This window comes from Corapipo altera, unplaced genomic scaffold (genome assembly GCF_003945725.1).
Source record: "Corapipo altera isolate COAL_440 unplaced genomic scaffold, ASM394572v1 112, whole genome shotgun sequence".
In the NCBI taxonomy this organism is placed as follows: Eukaryota; Metazoa; Chordata; class Aves; order Passeriformes; family Pipridae; genus Corapipo; species Corapipo altera.
Genome location: NW_020884899.1, coordinates 8,851,972 through 8,877,805, shown reverse-complemented (window position 1 = coordinate 8,877,805; position 25,834 = coordinate 8,851,972). Strand labels below are relative to the sequence as shown.

The window sequence follows — 25,834 nt, the reverse complement described above, 5'->3', positions numbered from 1 at the left end:
ACAGCATGACCTGTTTTCTGTTGGATAGGTGAGATGGCACCACATCTGGCCTGACTTCTGCTGGACCTGTGATGTCTGCAGCCTTTTCTGCTATTCATGCAATTTTTTTTTTAACTGGGTTTTCTTCAAGCCACTGAATGTGGGAGTGGTGGCTGTAAGGGTATCTCATGAGTGCCATCGAATTCTCAGCTGATGAGCTCTATAGGACTTCTCTCTGTTATGGACATTGGTTTGATTAGTTTGTGGCAAGGACTGATTTTGGTTATCCAGGCTGTTGGTTTGAAATGGGTCGTTGTGAAGAAGAAACTGTGCTTATCTTTCTTCATTTTTCTTTGAGTCAGATCCTTAACCTGAACATGCTCTCACATCCATACATTTGTCCAAGTGAATTATTCATGTAACGTGTGAGTGCCACCACTAAACCTCAGTGTTCTGCCATCTGTCAGTTTTTCAGTGCTATTATCTGGCTGCTGAATGTATTTTGTCTCATTTAATTTATATTAAGGTTTTAGAGGAATGTGTCCCCCTTTTCTGTAAGCTGATATATTCAGGGGCATCTTGTGGGCTGGATCTGTTGTCTCTGAAATCCTTATCGGAAATAACTGTCAGTTTGGGGAGGAGGTGTGTTTTATTACATTTTCTGTTTCTGTGTGGAAGCAGAGTGAGCCCTGAAATCACGAGAAGCCAAACCATGTGAGCTCAGAAACGAATGGTGTCCACAAGGGGAAGAAAGAGCCCACTTCACATTCAAAAAGTTGTGTTGATTGAGGCTGGGAGAGGGAGGAGGAATTTAATATTGAGGGAGAAGAAAGTTATTTTGAGAAACATGTTTATTAAATGAAAAGAAATGGGGTGGTGGGTGAGAGAGAACAAAGAAGCACCACTTAGCTGTTGCTGCCATGGTGTTCCTGGTGGGGAAGGGGAAGAGGTAGTTCTTGGGCATGCCAATTACAAGCCTCCTCTTCCTCAACAATGCCTTTTTAGACTCAGTAGTTGCCTGAACTTCCTCTGCTCAGGAAAGGTTGACTGTTTGTACATAAAGCAGGTGAACCACTTTGTCCTTGCCCAGGATGCTCACCAAGGAAAGAGGCAGGAGAGGAGCAGCTTGTCCTGTCTGACATCAGCCCTTGCTGCTTCTCCCTGCCTGTGTCAGGGAGAGCCTGGAGTGGTGCAGAGCTGCCATTGCTGGAGGGTGCTCTGAAGTGGAAATGGATTTCATGTCCATCGTTCCAGCCTATTGGTATGCACAGAGCTCCCCAGAAACCATTAAACAGGGGAGCAAAGTATCTGGAAGTAGTGGGAGGAGAGTTAGTGCTGCTGTCAACCTGATGACTTCGACTCCCACACATCTCACCAGCAGCTGTTTTGAGATAAGGAAAATATTTTTGACCTCGGAGGAGGCTTGAATGATGAGGATGTTATAATTGTTTGCTGCAAGGTTCAACAGCAGCATGCCTCTGGCAACTGCAGGTTTGGTACCCTACATGTGCTCTTCATTGCTCCAGAGCCCTGGTCCTGTTTTTCATTGCTCTCACTAAAAGCAGCCCAGTGTGGCTCAGTGATCACCCTGGAGCTGTGGTGCAGCCACTGTTGATTTGCACAGGCTTTGCTTATGCATATGGAAAGATTCCTCACCTTTTCCTTATCCAGTTTCTTGAAGCTGAGAAAAGGGGGAAGGGAAGTCATTCTTCTGGCTGAGCTAACAGAGACCTCCAGCACAAGGAATATTACCCACTTTATGCTGTTCCAGTGCAGGTACTGAATCATTCTACTCTTTATACAAGAAGGAAATTTTAAATTTCCCTCTGAAGTATTTTGATTATTTAATCAATGACTTAAGCCAAAAAAAAAAATCTCTAGAGAAAAATAAAAACAAATGCTAACAAACAGTAACAGCACTGACGGGAACACAAATTAAAGGGGTAGAGCAAGTGAAAATCTAAGCTGGCAAACTCTTGCCTTAGGACATTGTATATATAATGAGGTGGAGGAATGCAGGCAGCCATAAACTCACCACTTATTTCTTTTTCAGATATGTGACATTCTCCTAGTTAAGAACAGAAATTATTATACAGAAAGGTACTGTAGGGCATTACGAGGAAGAGAAAGAGAAGAGGAAACCTTAATTCATATTGCATTTAATAGGGGAATGATTTAATAGGGCAGGTTTAATAAGCAGCAGTCCTGGAAATAGATCTTAAAATGGAAATGAAATACAAAATCAAACCCTGAATGTTGGTTTGAAATACAGTACCAATTCATGCAGTCCTTTCTTATTTTGAAGTACATGTCACAGGCTGTTCAGGGAGATGTATCCAAACCTACCAGTTATATTTTCAATGGGTATTTTCCATTGTCCCAGGCACTCTGTGTGTTGCTGCTGTGTATTCTGATCTCTCACAGTGGTGGTCAGTTCTGCCCTCAAGTTCTATGAAGTTGCCCAGATGCAAAATCCTGTAGTTGTGGGTAGTGTTGATGGTTCTGTTCACCCCCAAATGCACAGTCCTCTCCCAACTCTCCCTCTACCCCAAAGGGTGTTACTATTACATCTCTTTTATCCTCCTTTGATACAGATCTCCTGCATGACTGAGTGAGCTTGGTGACATTACTGTGCTTTTGTGGAAAAAGGCTTAATAAACTGTTCCTTGCCCTTGGAGAATTTTTCCTGAGGAAGGGTGGGCTGTCTCTTTCAGGGCATCACATACACTGGGCCATTGAATTCAAGTAGCAAAGGAAAAAAAACTAGGCCAAATCAGCCAGGCACAGCCAGATATCAGGTTTTAGGACCTGGGGCAGTCACAGAGAGCACATTTTTTTTCTTTTTTTTCCCCTAAGGTTAAGAGCAGATCTGTTTGTATATGTATAAGATGGTGAGGGGGTTGCAAATGCAGTGAAACATGTAAATGAAGGACTATTCTGTTGGATTAATTTGCAGGAGATCATTTTGGGAATTGAATGTGGTGATGTTAATGCCAGATGTACAGGTGTGCATTTTAACAACACTTTCACTACACTGAAGTGGCTAATGCCAACATAAAATACAGCAGCTTCAGTGATCCTGTCACTGTCCCCCTGTCACTGTCCTCGTGGGGCTGTTGGGAGCACTGCTGAACTACAACAGCTGAGGGCTCCGTCTGTAAAAGAAACACAGGACAAGGTACAGGGTGTGGAAACACTTCTAGAGCCACAGGGTCCTCCCAGTGACAAGGCACAAAAGTGGCAGTCTCATTTTCCAGGTGCCCAGGCTGGTTTGTAGGGCTAATGATGAAAGCTTTGAGTTGTCAATGTGATCAAATTTATTGAGACAGAATAAAAGGAAAACAGCCATGATCCTCTCTCCATGAAGTCATGGAATAATTTAAGACAGAAGGGACCCCTGGGAGTCATGTAGTCCAATTCCCTGCTCAAAGTAGACCCCTGTCCTCATGTTTGACCACCCTTATTAATGAAAAAAAAAATCCCTTTATCTCAACAGGCTTTCCTTTGTTGCAGAATGTGTCTGTCACCTCCCATCCTGTCACGGTGGATATCCGAGAACAGTCTGGCTCCATCTTCTCTAGTCCCTCCCATTTTGGAGTAAAAGGCAGCAGTAATATCTTCTTTTAGCCTTCTTTATGATGTCCTAACAAATGCTGTTCCCTCAACCTCTCCTTGTATGTGGTCTCTCATTTCAGATTGTTTTGTCAGATAATTGGCAATGACACAGTTCTGCCATCAGGATACAGTGTTTGCATTGTTCACTCACCTCTGTCAAAGCTTTATCACATCCAAAATATAACTTAAAAATTAATTCATTCCTCTGTCCCTAGTATGCTCCTAAGCTTCCAGGCCTACTTTGCAGAAGGTTCCAGACTCTTGAAAACTCCTTTTCCATGGAAGTGTTTAACAGTACACTAGGGGTGGACAAGACTTGTTGAAGGCTGTTACCAGACTAGTAGTTCCCTAGGGATGGTGGCTTACAGTCCTGTGCAGATTTTTAAAAGTCCTTTTTATCCTAAGTGTATTAAAACTCTTCAGATTCTCACAAATGTACCTTCACTCCTCATTGAATCATCCCAGCCCATGTTCACTTGTTTCCCAAGTGCCTCTGGTTCCTTATCCACTGTAACTACCTCAAATCCCTCCAGGTATGTCCTGATTGAGCAACCCCAAGTCAACCTCAACATCCCAAAGGACACCAAACTATAGGGAATAGCACAAGAAGTCTTTGACAGGGTAAGGAATCAAATCCAGTTTTTTCTTGCATCCTGTTCCTTTTCTTGAAGCGTGAAATTACTCTTTTTACATCAAAGGAAATTCGGCGAACTCAAAGCCTGCCAGTTTATCCCTCGTAGTGGGATAACTTTGTCTGTGGCTCATGGGCAGAGAATTACATCTCCTTTTTGATGATTACATGGCTTTGGTGATCTCAGCATTTTACTTACCTAGAGATGTAAATGAATTTAGGATTTGCAGTGATTGTGCTGCAATTCTACCAGTGCTGAAGAGTTTTCACTAATACCTATTCAAAACAAAATGTGTTTTTCCTTTAAGGGAAGGTGTTTAGAGCTCATGTCAGAAGTGACCTTTGCAGAGGGCTGACCGAGTTCCATAGGAAAACCAACAGAAAATACCTACTGGGTCTTTTCTGATGTTTGTATTGTTCTGTTCTTAAGCAGTGTTACCTTGTGAGCGAGTCACTTCTTCATGTAGCATTGCCAGCTCTGACATTTGCAGTGTTCCCATAGCTCAGATCAGCTCTGAGCTTTTGCTGTTTGACTGCTACAAAGATTTAAACACCGGCATTTAAACATTTTTCCTATTGGTCTAATGTGTTCATGCAGTTCATAAACAGCAATGGTCATAAAAGAGTCTGATGCTGCCTTTTATGGCTATAATTAATCTTGCAGTTATTTCAAAAGGAGAGAATAGCAGGAAAATGAAAGTTGAGTGTGTGAAGCTCTTGTATGTGTAATTATTTAACAGGCTATAAATATTGAGCTACTAAAAACTTAAAGGGTTTTCAGAAATTTCAGGTAGCTTTTCATTGCTTAGTGTTTTGTTTTTTCTATTCTCTTGCCACTTGCTTTCTGAAATTCAGATTCTCTGATTTTTATATTTCTGTTTTTGTTTGTTAGGTTTAATTATTATGGCTGATGTGAAAGGGAAATAATTTGTGGGAATCAAAGGCAAAACATAATTTGAAAATTGAAATGTTTTAATTGAATGAAGCAGTATTGCAGTGCAAGAGCACAGTCAGCAAACCTTTTCTTTCTTAAATGGGTAAATTACAGTGTGAGGAAAATAAGTGAATATCAAATGACTTCATTTTAACGTTGTTGCCATTGAAATAGCTTCTCCATTTCAGTATCATAATGAATTGTTTGTTGAAGCTGTGATTCCTTGTTCCACCACCTTTTCCTTGATGGGTATTTTTCCTCTCTTTCTCCATTCCTACAGTTGTAGAATTGTGTTTTCATTCAGGACAAGCTCCCACTGAAATCTTTTACAGTTTTAATAAGGGTCTCATGATACTGCATCCTGCTTCCTTGAGGATTAGGATCATGATTAAGACTAGTTTAATATGCAGTCTCTGCATGCTTTGGTAGATAATTTATGTAATTTAAACTTTGCACGGGAGATTTTCAATGCTCTGAAATGCTTTCAGTGAGATTGTGCTCTGGGGTGAGGGTCACTGCCTGCACTGTGCACGTGGGAGGGGAGTGTGGATCTTCCCCTGGGCCTCTGTGGGATGCAATGGGAGCCTTAATCAGGGCTTTGCTTTAACAGTAGCTCCAGCCTCCTTTCTAGGGGCACTGTATTCAATGGCTATATTTGAAGTGACACATTTCAGCTCACCCTTTTTGTATTTTAACATGCTAAACATCTGAAGAATCCTTGGCATTAAAATACAGAGGACTCAGTAGCTTTGTTAGACCTCACGTTTTACATGTTCCCATGGGAATGCACTCATGCCAGTTATTGCACTGTTTTTCTGGCTTAGGCTGCTAGGTAGTCATCCTACCATGTCATTTGAGCTCTCTGAGTTGTATGACACTCAAGTTGTTGTAAGAACACTGAATCCTCTGTTTTGGCATAGAGGTTGCAAACACCAGTCATTTCAGTGCAAACATAACCACACTTCTCTCCCCCTTTTTTTTTTCTGTGCAGGGATTAACACGTCTAGCATGTTTGACAATCAACACTTTAATTTCTAGCCATTGCGTGTCCATTTATGTGGGTAAAATGATACACGTGTGATGAGAAATGCACAAACACACACACATAAAAGTCATTCAAGTATTTCAGCAGGGATATCAGCCCCGTGTGGAATGGGAATGAGAAATAGCAATTAACATACTGAATTTTACTAGAACTTCTGTTTCTGCTTGAATACCTGCCTCTAGACATGTTGCAAGTGTCAAACTTGGAGATGAGTTGTGAGAACCAGCAGGGATATTTGTAATGAAGTCAAGGTGTAGGTGGTAAGGGAAAGTCTTTTCTTATCAGGCACAGGTCTACACACCAGTATTCTTGTGCAACAGCCCGAACACATTCAATTAAAATCGCCATCTAAGCTGCCTGTTCCATCCTCTGAAAAAGAAAACAGGTGGGGTTTCTTTGTATGTATATAGAAGATGAAATGTTCACTCTGAGATAAGAAACACAATTATTTAATAGCAGCAGAACCTTTTCAGACTTACTTTCTTTTGCACATAAAAGAGCGAGGACGTACGAAATATTAAGTCTATGCTTGTCTGCTGAATGCTTTTTTTGCCCTGAGTTCTTCATGTCCTCTCTGTCCCTTTGAGCAGCAATTCATTTATTAGTACCTTGAACACCTCAGAAGAGTTGTCACTTCAGCATGGAAAAAGCAGCATCTTCCTTTGGGGTGAGCTGGGATCTCGATGCAGCAGTGGCCTCTCTGGCCATGCAGGTGTTGCCAGCAAGGGTGCAATGGCTTCCTTGCAGCTGCTGGAGATGGCCTGACATGGGCTGGGACACTGCACTCAATTTTTCCTTTATGGTGAGTTTTTTAGGAAGTCCTGGATGCTGTTTGATATATTCAGTCCTTTGACAGAACAGGGAAGAGATACCATCCTGGCAGATACGAGGTCAAATACCAATGTTGCACTGTAATGGGCAAGCTTCTCATTTTAATTCAAAAAAGATGCAGATTTCAGGAAACAGGAAAAAATGTTTTACAGTGAACTCTGGCTGTTTCCTGAAGACTTGTATAATTTTTCTTTCTGTGATTTTATCATTCATCTTGGCAGGTTTCATTATGTTTGCTCATCTAGGGACCTTTTGTGCCTTTATTTTCCCTCTTGACAAGGAGCGCTTTTGCGACCATAATCTCTTTTACAAACGGGTCTGGTCTCAATGCTGCTCCACTCCTTTATCCTTTGTATAATTTTGTCCCCCTAGCGTTCTGTGGGGCTTTTTCCTCCCTGTTTTGATTAGAATTGGAATAATCTCTGTGAACAAGAGAAAGAAAGTGAGCCTGGGAGGGAGGAAAGTGAAAGAGCAGCTGCAGATACAGAGACTCGGAGACCCCCCTGGGGTGTGCTGGGCTCTCCACGCAGTTGAGAGGCTTGTGAAGAGGCTGTGTGTTCATGGCTGTGTGCAACCAGCCGGCTCCTGATGGAGCCCAGCGTGTGGTCTGTGAGCATTTCCCCTTCCCAGTGCCCAGGGTACAGCATTGCTGCTTGATTATCCAGAGAAAGAAAGGGAAGGAGTGACCTGAACCCCCGGTCTCATTTGTACTCGAGTGCCTGCAGAAGTGGAGCTGCTGCCACTGGACCTGATCTTCCCTGAAGTGTTTATTTATTGGTACATATGTGTCTGTCCAGAGCTGCCAAAACACAGGGGAAAAGGTGCTGACTATCCAATTAGTAGCCTGACATGGTAGGGAGTTCCAATTCTGGACTCTTCCCTATGACTCTGATCTCTCTGACCACGTTCTAATGATATTCCAGCTTTTCAGCTTATTCAGTTCTGCTTATCAGGTGCATCTACTGATGTTTTACTTTTAAAAATACCTGATTGCTGGCATGCTCAGGAACATCATCTTAATCAAACAGGTTGCTTCAGATGAAAATGATTGGGAGGAAATCAAGATAAAAAGCTGTTGGTAAAATTTTCTAATCTCCCAGATTTCCCAGAGTGCACCAAGCTTTTATATAGTCTATGTAAAATGAAAAAACACACCATGGAATAGTAGATTTAATTAAATTAATCACTGAAGAAAAATCGAGGTGGGCTTTGGAAGAGGTAATTCAAATCTCTCAACCAGTCAGATACAGTGTGTTGTTTTTTACAAAGGGAAAACATGTCTAAGTTTCTAGTAGGGCTTTTGATTATTTTTATCACTGGTCTCTTTCCAGCTTGCACAATGTGTTCGTTTATAAGAAACAGCAACGCTGCAGAAGATCACAATAGAACAATTTATGGGTTTTCTCATAATTAAAGTTCTATTCTCTTTCTATAATTACCTATGTTATCTGATGTGAAACTTGGAGAAACAGTTCCTAATTCACTATATTCAAGCCAGACAGGGAACTAAACTGCATTTAAGGGCTTAAAGAAACATCGTCACCCTTAAAATCACATTTTTAAATCCTTCTTGCACTTAACTACTCAACCCTCTTCTAAACTGTGCTTCTATCCAATAACCACCAAGCACTTAACCACCAAGTTTAATTATGGTTTGTAATTTCAGCACCAAGAGGTGTGCGAGGTGTTTGAGAAAAGTGGCTCCAACGAGGGTCCTGTAAGAGCATTCACAATTTCCTTTGTAATTACCTTTGCAGCAGAGCATTGCTGAAGCCAGTGGGGTTCTGCCCAGACCTGTGCAGGTGCCTTCTGGCACAGAGCTTATGGCCCTGGTGGGGTTACTGGGGCCTTGCAGAGGGATTCTGCAGCAGAACAGACTGAGAAAAGCAGAAAGACCCATAAAACTCAGTAACAGCAGCAGGAGGGAACAGAGGTGATAGTAAGAACATCAGAAGGGTCCCTCATCTGATGCCAGGCATGGCTTGAGAATTACCCTTCATATACACAGAAAGGTGATAGATAATTGTATTCACATAGTCATTATAGATTTGACAAAAATAGCCTGTGAGGGAGAATCATGCTGGAAAGTTGTTGAGATGCAGGTCTGGCAGTCAAGAACCCTGGGTTTGTTTTGGCTCTGCTGCTGCCTCGTGGTGGGACAGTAGGTGAGTGAAGTGGTTAAAAGTGTCATCATCTGCAAACAAAGTAGTGTGATTTTGTCAAAGCTGCTCACAGAGATGCTACTTCGTTATAAATAGGTGATTGGAGTATGTCTGTTGAGTATGTTCATCTTTGATAGACACCAGGTAATAATAGGGCTATAAATTGTGATTGGATTTTACCACTGGGTTAAAAGCTCTAAACTGTGGTACTCTTCTTGGACTAATTTCTTGCCTTTTTTTTTATTAACTGCATAAAAGTTGATCATGTGGGGATGTTTTAAGTTAAATGTTGCTCTATTGCAGTCCCTTATTTAAATTTTTTATCCACATCTCTTCAGTAAGATATTTTCTTAAGTTGCTGTTTTCTTAGAAGTGTAGATAAAGAGTAAAGCCTAGACATTCACAAGTGCACAAGGAAATATGCATAGGCTCCAGGTTGACACTGATGAAAAAGATTGCCAATAAATGCACCTTTTTTTGGATGCTTCATTGTAGGCAGTTTCTCCAAAGCTGAATGCTCTAAATTAATGGCTTCTAGGAAGCAATTCCTTTTGCAGACTTTCCTTCTATAGTGCTAGTGGGAAGGGGGGCATCTGGCCATGCCTGTGCTTTAATAACATGTGTACATGCATCAGTAGTTCAGTGAGGGCAGTGAGGTGCACAGGCTCTGATAAAAACTGAGCTTAAGCAACTTCTTCAAAACCATCCGTGTAAAAGTTTAAAAAAAAAAAAAAAAGGTGGGAGTTTTGAATCTGTGTAGCCTTCAGGCACAGATCATCTCTCCCATATGTGCTCTCAGATTTTGCCTCTCGCTGTTCTACTGCATGCTGTATCTGGATTTATTGTCCTGAAATTTAAAGGTCACTTATTGCTATTTCCAGCTGCTGTTGGACTGGGAGCAGGATTTTTGGGTTGTCTAGAAGTCAGCTCATCACTGCAGAGTAGCAGTTCGATGTTGTCTCAGTACCAGTCATGCTCCATTTAGAGTGTTTTGAGCTATTCCTTGTTACTTTTCATGAGCTGGTAATCTTGGTTGAGAAGGTTTAAAGAGAAATATTGAAGCAGAATTGTATGTCAGGATTAGGAAAAAAAAGTGAATTTTCATTGTTCTTTTTCCTTCCTTTTATTGTGATACTGTGCTGGTGTAAACATTATACCTTGTTTTATTTGAAATGCAGAATTATCCTTTGAAGCAATACTTGGAATGAAAACCAGAAGAAGTAACAGAGCTAAACTGCTGGTGGCCTCAGATTGCTGGTGGTCTGAATTCTGAGCACAGTTTGAGTCCTAATGTGCGAGATTTTCTGTTTATTTAATAGCAGCCATTGCATTGTGCTTGTGCATAACAACTTCTATCCACCCTCCTGTCTGAGTTCTGCATTACAGATTCTTTCCACAGACTAGTGAGCAAGGAGTTTCCATGTGTTTCTGTCTTCTTTGTGAGATGGGAGCCCATGATATTCTCAGCATATGGTATAAAATATTTATTAATGTTTTTAAAGGTTGGCTTCAGGAGACAGTCTGTGATTTGACTGCATTTAGTAACATAAATCAAAGTCCTTTTCTTTTTGCATATATTTAAGAAGCTATGAGGAGTTAGTCATGGCGAGTTCTAAATACCAGGGAGACGACCACTGTGAAAACATTTCAAAGGGAAGTAGCTTGGAGCTGTATAATGGTGTTTAGAAAAGGCCAATTTAAACTAAATAAAAATGTTATCCCTGTTATACATGATAAATGAAGAAGAGATCTCTAAAATTGTGTAAAAGAATTAAAAGAAAAATATGTCTGGGATTCACATTCCTGAGTAAAATGCGTTCAAATCAGGAAGGAACTTCACAACTGTAGGATGAGTTCTTACCTTTTCATAGCCTAGTAACAATTCTGCATCAGATTCTCCTTCACTTGGATTCTTTTCATTCATCTCCTATGGTATTGGTTTGGAAAAAGTGGTGTCTTTTTTTCCAAAGAGTGTAAAGCAGCTGCCACTGGAAGCTGTTGTGTAATGTATGTTCCAGAAGGAGTGCTTGTGTCCCTGTCTGCTCATCAAATATTTTGAGAACTGATGTTTCTGGTTTTCAATACACATTTTCTCTCTTGAGCCAAATGAAAAATTTTCATAGTTCAAACCCACATATATGCTGACTTACTTCCTCTGTGCTGTAATTACTGAACCACTTTCCCAAACTTTAGAGATCTTCAGAGTTGCAAACTGGCTGAGAATGGGAAGGTTTGAAAGGGGAGGGAGGAACAGCAGCATGCAGGCCTCGAGTGTGGTGATTCAGTGCACGGTGACACATGTCAGGACACACAACACATGAATGCACAAATCTGCCTTTTGAAATACAATTACTACACCTGGAGCTCCAGCATATCATGAACTGTGTAGGTGTTGTCATCAGAAACCATATTCTGAACTGGACGTAGACAACAGAGTCTGGACAGACCAAGTCCTGTTGTTTTGATGATTGAAAGTCAGTACTCTTCTTGAACTGGCTCACAAATTTCCATCTGATTTTCTGTATAACCTGGATTGTTGAGACTGGGCACTGTTTCACAAAGGTGCTGGAATCTGGATGCTGGGGTAACTTTTAGGCTGGTCTTAGTCTTTTCTGTGGCCTCACAGTGTTACCTTTATTGAAAAGTCCAATGTAATCTGAAGTAATACATTTGAATGTTGTTGTGAGCACACTTCTCCAGACACAGTCGATCAGGATGTTGGGGTTATTTCAGACATTAGGAAAAGAGTATTTTATTTTGATGATTTCACATGACTACTCTTGTTTTGGTATGTGGTTTTTATTTGGTTTATGGTTTTTAACCCAACAGAATGAAGCACTCTGAAGGTATCCAGACATTTGTCATACTTCCAATTGCTTTTTAGGGGGTGTGTAAGAGATTATTTCCTTCACATTCTGAAGGTTATATTGGCTCAGCTCAGCTTTTGTATTAACTCCAGCTTGGGATCATGAAAAATGTGTGTTGCTCCAGGACTGGACTGTAATTGTGACACGGATCAAAATCTCTGCCAGGCTATCCCTTCCCTCTCCTCAAAGCAGATTAGCAGCCTGGCATCTGTTTTCTTTGGGGCAGATGGTACAGATGCCCATGGAGCAGAGGAGCTGACTCACAGAGGCAGAACTGACCTTTCTGTGAGGCACAGGATGATTAGTGGAAGGTGTGCCTGTGCTTGCCATTCATCCCATATCCCTCATGTCACCAGGCAGGGATGGTGGCTTCTTGCTACTCTTGTCTTTGGTGTAAAGCAGGGCTGGGTAGGTGCTTTGAGTCCTAAGGCAAAGCTCTTATGGTCTGCCAGAGCCTTTCCCCTCGAGCTCCTCTTACCCTTGATCCTGCAACTGGCAGGTGGAAAAATCCTCATAAAGACAACTCTGTCTCGTTGTCAGAGAAGGTTTTGGAAAGGTTACACTGTGAGTGCAGTTATTTAAAGTTCTGACATCAGACTCCCTCAAGTCTTGGGTGGCTGCATAGGAAATTATAGCTGACCTGCATAGGAAATGAGGTGTACTTTCAACTTGAATGTCATAAAAAATCACTTTATCTAGACCAAGTGCAATCTTACCTACTATGCAGGTGACAGGACTTTATCTCTACTTCTTTTAGTGATGCTGGGTTGGAAAGAAAGTCTTCATTTTCATGGTGGTTTAAAAGGTTAAATGGAGCACAGTACAGAACCTGCTGTAGAAGATCTACAGGCTAAGCCTGAAGTTCCTGACAGCTACAACAACACACAGCTCTGAGAGCTGTGTGTGCTGATTGTGCTGCTGTTAGTTTTGGACAAAATCAGACAGGCTGATAATAGAACATAATGCATCAAGATGAAAAAATAAAATCTGTGTTAACATGTTAGGGAAAACAAGAGTTGTCTCACTTTTCAGTGTTTCTTGATTGGATCATGACCTTGTTAATAAGATACTGTGTGCGTTAATAAGCTACTATGTGTATTTTGTGATATGTGGTTTGACTTAAACATAAAGGTTACAAAAATGTAGTTGACAACGTAATTAGAGGCCATGTTAAACAAGTTGAAGAACAGGTGGCTGAGAGGTGGTAAAAGACATGGGCAGCTGCTGTAAAGTGAAAAGGTTGTGAACAATCAACACAGACAAGGGGTTGTGAACAATCTTACAAGGCTCACATGGTTATAGAGTTAAAAAATACACTTTATTAGAAGGATATTTGATTTATTGAAGAGAGGGTTGAGAGTTGCCTTTATCAATTTACACCTGTCTCCTTGGAGAATAGTTTTTATCATACAGTTGTTTCTTTAGCTGAGTCAGTGTGATCCAGTGAACAGAAGCCAAAACTAGATAAGAGAACTAGAGATAAGATACAGCTCTTAACAGTAGTGGCAAATAAACAGGTGAACTTCTTGTCTAGATATCTTTGCCAACTAAAGTGTTTAAATCAAAATAGATACCTGTCTTAAAGATATGCTGTTGTTTAAATGCCAGTGTTGATGTAGAAAGACAGCCTTTTGCTGTGCAAGAGTTCCTTTAGTGGTCCTGTAGCTTTTAAACATGGGCAGTTCTCTCAGCTGGTGCAAACAGACATGAGTGAAGCTGCACAGTTTATATAAGTAAAGTCATTTACTCAGCTGCTGCAAGTCACAGTAGGCTCTGACACTGGGAGGTATTCCTTCTGGAAATTTGTTGGGCATCTGGATCACTGGGAAGGAATTTTCAGTGCAAAAGTAGCATTTTCTGGTTAAGGAAACTCCATGAGTCAGGGAGTGCCACTCTCCCTCCTCCTCCCCAAACATGGATCAGTATTTGAAGATGACAGAATCACAGAATTGTTAGGGTTGGATGGAACCTTTGGAGATCATCCAGTCCAACCTGCCAAGGCAGGTGACACAGAACACGTTGAGGGTGGCTTTGGAATTTCTCCAGAGGAGGGAGACCCCGTGACCTCCCTGGGCAGCCTGTTCCCATGCTCAGCTACCCTCAGTGTAAAGTAGTTCTTCAAAATGTCTCAAAAGACAGTCATAGGTATCACAAAACCTTTTTTCTCTGTTCTGTGATCTTTGGAGATCTGTCTTTCCTTAACAAATGGAAGTCAGGAGAAATCTCTGAGAGGTGACATGTCACATGGATGGAAAACATAATTTTACACAGCGTAGTAGCTCATCACCTGATGGGTGATTGATGGCAGAGTTTTCATGGGGTTAATTCTGCTTTACTGAGCAGAAGTTATCTAATATATCTCTATGAACACTATCATATATATTATCTATATCTTATATATATACTTCTTTTCACTCTGATGTGCACAGAACATCCCCAGAGGTAGCGAGACGCTGTGTTTGAGCTGGAGGAAGGTGTTTGCTGCTGTTGGTGTGTTTTGCTGCTGTGACCTGTTTGAAGTGGGTTTGCAGCCTTTCAGGATCAGGTTGCTGGGAAGTGACAGCCACAGTTAAACCAGGCTCTGTTGTCTGAGCAAGCTCTGCCTCGTTTGCTGCTGATCAAAAGCACTTGGTGAAAGGTGCAGCTTGGATTCTTAAAAGCATCTCATTATAGGTTATATTTAGAAGTGGGAAGAATATATTATTAATTACAAGGATGCTCCAAAGCAAAGAAGCTGTTTAATCTGTGCCCTTGATGAACAGAAAAGTTCCTGTACTGAAGGAAGGTTATACAATTAGCAGTATGTTCATTAGGAGTTCATCAGATAACAAACTATGCTTATCTTCAGGATAGTACTGGAATATCTGACGATTTCCTAGTTATTGCCTAAGTGATAACAGTGAGAGACAGGAACTGTCACAAGAAAATTTGTATAATACAGTTTACATATCTATTATCTGCTAGTTTATATGTATATATAGATATATAAATTTTACATCTCAATTTACAGGCTAAGTACTGTCTTGTTGCCTTGCTGTGAACTGGAGTTGGAAGTTGCCCCCACATATTTCTTGGCTTATGTAGTTGCTAAATGAGCACAGTGTGTGGACACTGTGAGGATCATTACAGAGGATCCATCCCAGTATCATTCTGGATGTTTGCTTTGACCTGTCTGGTACTCTCAAATCCAGTCTGTGTACTGGCCCTGTAAAACAGAGCCACCTTTGCAGAAGCATTTCTCTAACCAAAGTGATTTTTGTGATTACTTTCAGTACTTTCAAAATACTGTGTTCTTTCCAGTCTTCAAGTTCAGAGTTATATCTGGTAATTGATTTTTGTTAATGGTGTGATATATTCAGGTGATTTTTTTTTTTAAACTGTGCTTAAAAACCTAGTTTTGAGTTGAGCATTAATTTACTTCCAAAGAAGTAGAGAAGTCAAGAGCATAAATATGCCAGAATATGTATGAAATAAGCTGCCATCTGGAATTTGTTTCTGGATTTGCTGTAATAGAAATGGAGCACTCTGGTATGCCTATTTTGGGGAATTCTAGAAATTAATATATGGGAAGAAAAATAGATAAATCTGTCCTGGTGCTCTGCTCAGCTGCTTGTATGAGAATTTGACAAGCGACCAAGGTGATTATTTCTGTTAGGCTTGTAGTAAGTGATATACTGCTGGTGAAAAGAATGAATTATTTTTAGAAACTAATGTTTAACAGTTCAGGGTCACAGTGCCACAGATTTGAAGAGACTCTAGAAAACTCCATCATTTTTATCTATAAATCAAAACCACTCAAATAACGTTTGATTCAATAAAAAGTAAATTTGTCTCTTATCTAAAAGTATCTCTGCAGAAATCGTTCCAAGATGCTTTCAAACTGCTGAATTACAAATCCACACAGGGAGGGATGATTGATTTATTGTGTGCTGCAATCTGGAGTATTTTATCACTGAATCTTTAGTGTAGAAAGTTGATGTTGTTAAAGCTGCAACATATTTAGACCAAGAGCCTGGGAATAAAGAAGGAAGGATTACTGCATCAGTACAGATCAGGAGAATAATGTTATTTACCTGTGTTTCTGTAGAGATCAGCTCTTGCCACAGTCTCTTCTAAGTCAGACCATGAGGGATAGGCTCTGTAAGTCAAGGCTTGAGAGTGTGCTCTGGTGTGCCCATGGGATGCCCAGGTAATGGATTTAGGCTGTGCTTAGGCACGTGGCTGATACCTGAACAGATGACAAAAGACTTGTAACAATTCCCACTTGGGTAGAGGAGGGCTGGGGCTATTCCCAGCTGGGAATCAAGGCTCACAAGGCCAGCGTGGGCCCCAAGGCTTCATTCAGAGCTAAACACTTCAATTTGTCAGCTCTGGGGCTGCGTGAGAAAGTTGGAAAGTTGTTCAAAAATCCGTTTGCCCACAAGGCTCGGGAATCACTGATCTGGGGCAGGGAACAAGTTTTCCTTTCATAAGTTGCATTTCCCGGGGTTAATTAGCTGACTTCCATTCATGCCCAGCTTGTGCCGCCTTAACCTCCCGACTCTCATTTCTTCCTTGACACTCTTCTTTCTTCCCAGAGCATGTCTGTGTTTGAACTTCACTGATTCCCAGCTAAACTGTACCAGTCTGTGCTGGGTCAGCTGTTACCCTTCAGTGTTTTATTCTCCTAAGGCTTGCCTGAATCAGAATTGCCTTGAAAGCATCACGCATCACTAATCAGGGGGGAACGCTGTGGGTCAGGGTAGGTTTTTAAAGGCTGTCTGTAGCCAGAGTTAGTTTTTCCCAGTAGGCATCCCTAGATTCAAGCAGAGGTAGAGGATCTGTGTTGAGGAACAGAGCTCTGCTCTGAACCATGCCAGAGGTTGAGTTCTGTTTGATTTCTGGGCTATAGGAAAGACAAAACCCTTTTGTTTTGTTTTGTTTTCCTTTTTCATTTTTTCCCTCTGACCTCCCCCATTACTGTTAATGCAGAAGGGAGAGGAGACTGAACTGCATTACAGCTGGCAATGTGTACACAGACTGACAGGGTAATTGCTGTAGACAGTGGTGGGATGGGAAGTTTGACAGGACAATGTTGCACATCACTCACTTTCAAACTAGCTCTAAAAACAATAGAGTTTAAAGAAGATGTTGTGTTCAGGGTAGAAAAAAGGGGAATATTTTATCTGACCTTCTTAAACAAAGTCATGTCATTGCTGGAATTTTTTTAAAGCTTTGCTTTTGATTGAGAATGAAAAATGCCTCTTACAAAAGGGGATAATTAATAGCTTTGCTGTTAGAAAACTATCTCTAAAGAAAATTTTGAGTCCTGGGTTTTGCTGGCAGGCCTGTGTATTTGCTAACTAGCAAAGTCAACTGTCAGTTTATTATTAAACTGTTTGAGATCAGCAGTGCACATTGCTGCCTTAGTTAAGCCAAGATCAGGATCTTTAGCTGTTCTTATTTCTTACTTTGATATCGAAGTTTTTCCCTGTATTTATTACCAGTATCTTCTCTCCTTTCCTCTGTGCCAGGCTAAGGGTCAGAGATCAGAGAAGCTCATTGGTGAAGAGAAAATAAAATTTTAAGTAGTACAAAACTATCTGAAGAACTCTAATGTGGAGACTCAGGTTTTCAGTAGCCTGAATAATGTCTTAAGTGTCACAACTCCTCTTGAAGACAAAGGTCTGCCCTGGCTTAGAGGTGGAGCAAAGAGAGGTTTGGTGATTTCATGAGGAGGGACCATGTTAGGGTTTTGAACACTTCTCCATATTAAGTCCAGGGTAAATAACAGATTTTCCTCTTCCATCAAGAAGTTCCTGTTGTTTGCCTTTTCTGCCTTGTCTCGGAGTCTTGCCCTTCAGCTCTGCAACAAGCAGGGTGCTGGTCATAGTTGTTGGGTATGTTAGCATTGTGCAGAATCTCTATAAAATGCTAGTAAAGATTGGAATCCCAGGGTTATGTCTCATTCAGGTTTATTAAAGGATTCATTCATCACTGACCAAATCAATGCTTAGGGGCATTTAACTGAGATATCCAAGAGATATCAGAGTACTACTGATCACACAAAGGTGGGCTGGGGGGAGTAGAAAGCCAAGACAGTCCAAGGACTGACCTTGTTGAGGAATTACCAACCCTCTGTGTGGACATGGCAAGCGTCCTCTGGGAAGGAAACTTTGGTCTCAAGGTGTTTGGGCACGTAGGGAACAAACCTTTACAATGTTTTCTTGAATTCTCATGTGTGCAATGGCAGGTATATGAAATGTAGTTTGTTTGGGAGCATAAAACCCTTCTGTGTCATATACATCTTTCTCATGCCTAATAACCTGTCATGATCTCTTAGAAACTGGTCTCTCTGTGCAAAACCAGACGTGACAGTGTGGGAATGTCACCGTGTATTCTACAAACACCAGTAAAACACTGTTGTTTTACAAGTGCTAGACAGTTACTAAATTGAAATTTAATGAGGCTCAGCTGACTGCTGTTAAACATCTGGTCTTAGTTTGTAAACTGAAACTTCAGAAGTATGACCATGAGGATGGGTTAAAGGCAGTTAAAAAGCTTCCTGATTCCTACTGAAAGCATCACAATTTTCCTATAGTTTGAGACCAAGGAGAATCATGTAATCATCCACTTTGACCTCCCATTTACCAAGGACCATTAACATAGACTTGGATTTACCCAAAATGATCCAAGTCACTTGAGTTTAAGGACTTTATTTTGCAGCAGCAGGGCCTGTTGGGCATATCAGGAAGAGAACAGAAGTGCCATCAAAACTGTATCTTGGAAAGCTCTGCGATGAATTAGGTGAGACGTGCTCAGATGATTGCAGCAAGTGAGCATTTGCTGTGTTTACAGGAAGACAAAATCAGCTGAAGTCCTGCCAGTCAGACTGAGGGAAGGAAATGCTTTGCATAGCCAAGTTTGATGGTAGTTTTGATTTTTGAAGTGGATGAGTAAGAGATAGCAGTCAGAAATCTAAGGAAAAGTGATGCACTGAAAGCCCAGGAGTACTAGTCCTTTCTGTCCAGCGTGCTATCTTGGGCTGTGCCAATATTCAGTATTCTGGGAAAGGTTTACAAATAAACTGTGTGTCAGGATAGCTTTGAACTTGGGTAAAGAATCGCTTCCTGACCCATGTAGATGATTCAAGTCATGTGACATGAAGCTTAGTTATTCATTAATATAAAACCTGATGCCATTTGTCTTTCCTCTTGCCCTGTACTCAAATAGATTTTATACTACCTGTTAAACCTATTGGCCTTATACCTGAGAATCATTTTCTTTATTCAGGTTGTTTGTAGTGTCTGTGTTTGAAACACAGCTTTGCCTGTGAAAAGTTACTCTGTCAGAATGTCTATATTTCAGTAATTACAATTAATCCTGGGATTTTGAATTCCTGATGATTTCACTCTGATGTCAGAGCTGATAATCACCAATGTGATAATCTGCTCAAAAGCAGGGTGCATGCTATCTCTTTTAGACATGCTGAACCCTTTGTACACTAAGATTATTTTCTCCCTCCAGTTTCTAGGTAGAGGAGTTGGAGGCTCATCAAAGACTCCCAAGCCATGCTGTTGTAAAGAAGCCTTTCTTAGAAGCACACGAGAATTGAGTTAATAAGGGCTGTACTATGCAGTGCAATGGGGTGAAATCTGTGCAAATCCTTTTCTGTTCCCCTGGGAACTTCTGGACATGTCACCATCAAACAAATCACACCATAGGAGATAACTATTTATCAGGTGTATTAACTGTTAATACAGTCCTTGACTTTTTACAGTACAGATTCTTAGTAGCCTTTTCTAGTCTGTCTTTTGAGTTGTTTATAGTAATTTTTGCTGAAAGTTTAAAGGTGGTACCTATAGGTTAATTATCTTTTTGTGCAGTAAGACTAGATTTTCATGATCCTTTGCATGCTCCCACAAGGGGTTATGGCAAGTGTGTACTTACACACTCAAAAATGTAGAGTCAGGTAGCAACAATCCAAGCTCTCATGTCCTGGGAATCAGGGTTGCCAGCATGCCCCAGTTCTGACCAGCACAGACCATCCTGTGCTCAGCAGAAGGTCACTGCCTTTGTCAACAAAGGCACTGTTTGTGGGGGTTTGGTCTCATTCCAAGTCCAAGTCCTGTAATCTTAATTCACTTAAACCTCCAATCATGACATTTGTTTTGGCCTGGGCTGACTTCAGCTGGAAATGTGAAGGTGCCTTTACTTTCTATATGATGTCAGGTGTGTGTGTCACACAGATGTGATGAGCAAACCAAACAGATGCAGTTGCACTGGCTTTAGTTGAAGCTGCAAGTTCACCGAAGTCTTGCCATCCCAGCAGGCTGATGCTTTAGTGTGTTGGTTCACATGACAGAAGGGAGAGCTCCCTGCAGCTCCAAACCTTCGTGGGAACAATTCTTTGGTTGGCATTCCCCATAACGTGTTTTGCCTGTGTGTATTGCTAGATCTGATATATCTTGAAGGGCTAAGGGCAGTAAACTAAAGCAACAGCAACCTGTCCTGAGCTGCAGAGTGAAGTGGTGGGTGAACAGCGTAACAGCCAGTGTTCCCAGCACCCACCCTGAGGTGGGAGAGGAGGCAGGGGAAGGAAAATACCAGTGCAGACACACCTTCTGCTGTGATAGCAATTCACATCACAGGACGGATTTTAAAGTGTTTCTTATGCACCTTAAATACTTCAGTGGGAAAGTTTGAGATGTAAATCAGCAGTGAGTGTAGACTGGGATGTACATTCATACACACATACATATATGGAGAACTATATATTCAGACTTGTGACTGAGATGTTTTTCTGAATCAAAAATCTTCAGTAATTAGGAACTCTGTGTTCTGAATTCCCCTAAGCAATCTCTGCCTGTCAGCTCCCTCCCTTTTAACAGTTTTGCTTGTTTTGTCTGGAAAAAATACAGGTCTAGTCCTGTATTTGGACAGGTATGAACACTTATTTTGTTCTTAGTAAATGTCTGAGATAGGACTGCCAGCTATGACAGGGTAATATTTGAGGAGGGAAGATCCTTGTTAAAAAACATTCCTTTAAAAGAAGGCCGACTGCTGCAGGAAAGAGGGAGGTAGGAATTTTAAGTTCCATAGTAAAGGTGGAAATTTTGCAGGAACAGTTTATTGGCATGGCAGGAATTAATGAAGCCATTTTATTATGGCATTTTCTATGTTGTAGAAAAAAGTTTTGGGTTGGAATTTTTCTTCTGAAGAACCTGGGAAAAACACAAGAGGCAGTCTGGAGAGGATGGGGAGTTATTTCACCAGAGATAGAGAAGCTGTTCAGACCTGTAAGATGATGTATTTCCACAAAGGGCATTCTTTTCAGTCTGCTGATGAAAAGTCTTGTGGGTTTCCCACCAGTAGAAGCTGCTTAATTGCATTTTGTGTATGCTCTTAGAGTACCTGTTTGGTGAGAACCTGACAAATGGTCTTCTGAAAGTAAATCAATTTTGTTTTCTTGGGCTTTCTTGAATATACATGATGTCCGGAGCCTGAAAAGCACAGCAGTGGCACAAGAGGAAGCAAACAGTGGGGCGCCAGTTAGGCTCTATGGTTCTCTGAAAGACTTTGTAGCCTCCTATAAAGAAAAAGAAGAATGTGCTATTGGTGGTAGTGAGTAAATGGAACCTTCTCGTCTTCTTTGCTCTTGTCTCCTTATAAATAAACCATTGTTGTCCATCCTTGGCATTTGCAGTTCATTGTGATAAATTGGTCTTGATGTGTCTGACATTTCAACCAAGTTGTTTAATGGTGCTTTTCTGAAAAGGCAGATCTTGCCATAACATTGGTCCAGAACATATCCAGGGGAAGGGCACTCACCATCACACGTAGCACTAACCCTTTCCTTCCTGGGAGGATGAAGAGGGAAGTAGGAAGTAAACATTTTGGTCACGTCAGCACAAAAGGCCTGGGTTTGTGTAAGCAGAGCACAGAAACAGTAATGTTGAGTCTGGATTGCACTTGCTAAAAGCCTGTTTTGTAGTGTGGACAGCAACATTGACTCCACTTGCATTGCTGCAGCATCTCTGGTGAGAGGGGAGGAAAAAACCCCAACTTACTGAAAAATAGATGTATTTTTACCAAAATTATGTTTTGAGTTTTATGCAAGATGCTTTATCTGCAAGTGCGTTCAAGTCCTTGGCTTCCATGCAACAATTGCTTGGGTACAGAAACCACTGGAATGCAAAGATTTGCTGAACTGTGACCAACAGCAGCTTCTGTTGCTGCATCCCTGAAAGTTCAGGCTTTGATTTACAGATCTTAAATGTCTGTAATTACTCTGTCAGGGAGATGATTAACACAGAGATTGCGTTCCGTAAAAAAGGAGTCTCCTGCCTATACCTTTCCAAACCTTTCAGCTTCCCAAAGTTATTAAGCATCTGCCCAAAGCAGCCAAGCAAAAGTAATGCCCATATTTATGTGACCAATAAATAACCTTTTTCCTGGTTAATGATCCCACTGTGTGATAATACCATTTTATAATTATATTTCACCTTCTTCAAAATCAGATGTGTAGAATATGTTCTTATCTGTCTTGACCCACTTAGTTCTGAATGGAGATTTATTATGAGGATGGAAAAACTGATGCTACGTGGCATCGAAACAAACTTTCCATCACCACAGCCTGAGCAAGAAGAACTAGAACAATTTTTTTGAGATATGAACCAATAACCTATTTAACAAATGTCTCCGTGACTTTTTTGGTCTCCCAGCTTTCCCAGTATGCCAGTCCAATACAGACCTTGTTCCTGAATGCAGTCAGGGGACAAACTTTTTGGAGACTTTAGACACGGTTTCCCTCTGTACGATATTTATGGCAAAAAGCCCTTTTTTTCACTGATGCTGCCTCAGAAAAACGAGGCAGCCCCTGCTGATGGGGTTGGGTTCCCCTCTCCACAGCAAGGCAGTGTGCCTTTCATCCCCCCAGGCCTCCTGTGCTGCCTCATACACGTGGCACCACATATATATCCTGGTCCCTTTTCCAGAAATTGCCCTCTTTCTCCTCAGAGTTGCCCCCTTTCTCCTTAAAGGGGCTGATGGCAGCAAGGTGAGTCCTCCAGCCCTCCCCTCCCTGGCCTCATTCTCCTGGAGTGCAGTCTGTTGTGTGTCTCTCTATGGAGGCTTAGAAAAAATAAAATTATAGTGATTTGGCTGCATATTTATGTTTTTCAGCACAACATTCTGCAGGCTCACAGCCGTGCGTGTGAGGGCCGGGTAAGGCTGGCAGAAGCAGTATTTTTGGGATGATCCCATCATGCTGAGGGGCTGTGGGATGTCTAGGCCAAGTGGACCATTTTAGCTCCATTTTTTTCACGTCTAAGGGGGCTGCTGGTTGCCAATCAGCTGCCACAGAATATTTTCTTTCTTATCCATGAATTCCTTGGTCCTATTCAAGGATGGCTCACCCTGGCACACAGCTCTGGGGAGAGCTCTGCTACTGTGAGGCCTCATCGGCCTCCTCGAGGGTGAGGGCAAACACCTCGTTTTACACCATTTGGCACAGCTGGCAGGTGACCTGGTTTTCAGAGGTGCTCTCTGACTTCTGTGGAAGGACACAGAGCTCAGTGTCACCAAGTGTCCCTGCAGCTGTGCACTATAAACCTGCAGCTTAAAGGGACTGGGGCTGAGGGGAAAATGTGGGATGTGGGCCCTGGCCTGTAGCAGGGCAGTGATCTGAGCTGGCAGATACACTGATCCTGGTGAGATGTTTTTTTTTTCCTCACCTGCTGGAAAAATAATCAGAAAGCCTGAGCAAGGATCCCTTTTTTTCCTCCCCCCTGTAATCATGCAACATTCATAAATGTTATTTAGGTATGCACCAAGCAAATTTCAACAGAAATGCTGTCATGCCTCAGGGTTGTAAAACTTCATTACATCTGTTATTAACTGTCTGTCTGTGGCAGGACCTAATTTGTCTTGAAGTATTGGTTGCCCACAGCTTCTCAAAACAGCTTCTTATAGCACTTGAAGGTGCTAAGACAGAGAAATCCTGGGATTAAATGGCACTGCTCTCCAAGTGGCTGATTGATGCTTTGGGGCTGTAAGATGCCCTTTCACAGCCTTCTTGTGCAGGTGGAAAGGGAGAGGTATAATTTTCCTCCTCTCTCACTCAGCACTTGGGAAGCTGATTGTCTTTGCATAAATACCTTTAGCAGGGTAATGTGAAAATTTTAATTTAGAATTTAGGTTCATCCCCTTTCAGTAGGCCTGCAGCATTATCATAATTAATACCAATGGAAGAACTATTTGAAAACATGTAATTTTTTATGAGAAAAATTGTTGTTTAATAAGCAAATCCTACCAATCTGGATGATGATTCCAGAATGCTAAACAATTGTTTAAACTGTGAAATATTTTTCATTTCAGCAGCCTTGTCACAATAAATGTAGATCTGTTGCTCTTTACACTAGTATGAAGGGGAAAAAAAGGAATTTTAGCAATGCAAACTAGTTATAAGAGAATGAGCTTCACAGCTTACTTGGTTCCAGATAAATCTGGTAGATTTTTTTTTCATAGTTGTGTTCTTACATGTGCGGGGTTTTTACTTCTGCAGGTCTTCCCATGTCTCTCCATGGCTTAGATCAGAGTCTTATACACTTTCAGCTAAGTTTGTTTAACATGTGGGTTCATACTTGTGCTTTCCACTTTTTCCTTTTTTTTTTACTGACCATAATCTGCCCAGATCATTAAATTTGCACTACCAAATGTATAAGTACACCCTTATACTAAAATTAGGCAATTCCTTTTTCCTGGCTTAATTTGAGGTGATATTTTCAGAATCATTTATCCAATACTGCTGCTGCTGTGTGCAGGGTGCTAGTGTGTTCATACAATGTTAACAATGTTTAGAATTGTGTTTAACTTGTGTTTTTTTCTTTTTTTTTTTTTTAAATCCTTCCAGCCAAGCAAGTATGCCCATCTGAAAAAATTAGCTGTGGAGACTTAAGCAACAAGTGTATCCCATCGTCCTGGAGATGTGATGGGCAGAAGGATTGTGAAAGTGGTATTGATGAGGCTGGCTGCACTCCTGGTGAGTTTGAGGAATACTTTAATACATATGCAGCTTCTTCATTTAGGACCATAAAAGTTCTACAGTGACTGTTACAAATTGAATGTAAAGGGATGACTTTTCCTACCAACAGTTTTTTTTCTCTCTACACTTGCAGTGCTAAGTAGTGAATTTTAGAAAAAGAGCGGAAAGAAGGATTCTCCAGTTGGAGTTGGCTGGAGAATGAGTGAACTCTGTGGAGAATAAAGTATTCAGTGTATTGAGTATTGAGAATTAAGTATTCTTTCACTACAGTAGCAGAATATGTTTAGTCAGTTTGGAACATGATTATCAGGGTTAATACCCAGAAGATTTGGAAAGGACTTAAATACAGTGTTCAAACCTTCCTCTGGGGTAGCCCAGCAGCTTAACACCGTGTCCTTCTCCCTGCATGCAGAGTGTGGCCCTACAGGCTGAGGCCTCTGCTGGAATAGAATAGACAGGCCTGGACATTCCTTTATTGATGGCTTGTTGGTTCCGCTGGACAGAGAGAATGACATACTATGCACCGTAACTGTTTGAAATTCAGTCCTTAAATGGCCATTGCCTTTTATTAGGCCTTTCTCTGCTGCATGAAAGAGCTCTTTAACAGTGTTTGCACTCTGTGAAAACTCCTACCCTGTAATCAAGCCATTTCTCAAACTGTCTTTTTGATAGACTAAACATATTTAGCTTCTTGTTGTCAAATATTTTCTTTTGAATGAATGCTTGACTCATTTTTGTGGCTTCCT

The 25,834-nt window shown here is 41.2% G+C and overlaps 1 protein-coding gene across 2 annotated transcripts in view; it reads left to right on the top strand.

The window, feature by feature from the left end:
* Positions 1-25,834, top strand: part of LRP8 (LDL receptor related protein 8) — a 173,353-nt gene that overhangs the window by 110,119 nt on the left and 37,400 nt on the right. For both annotated transcript variants that reach the window (XM_027649266.1, XM_027649265.1), the window contains exon 4: positions 24,957-25,085. In XM_027649266.1, coding sequence (XP_027505067.1) covers positions 24,957-25,085 — 129 coding nt within the window. The remainder of the gene's footprint in view (positions 1-24,956; positions 25,086-25,834) is intronic.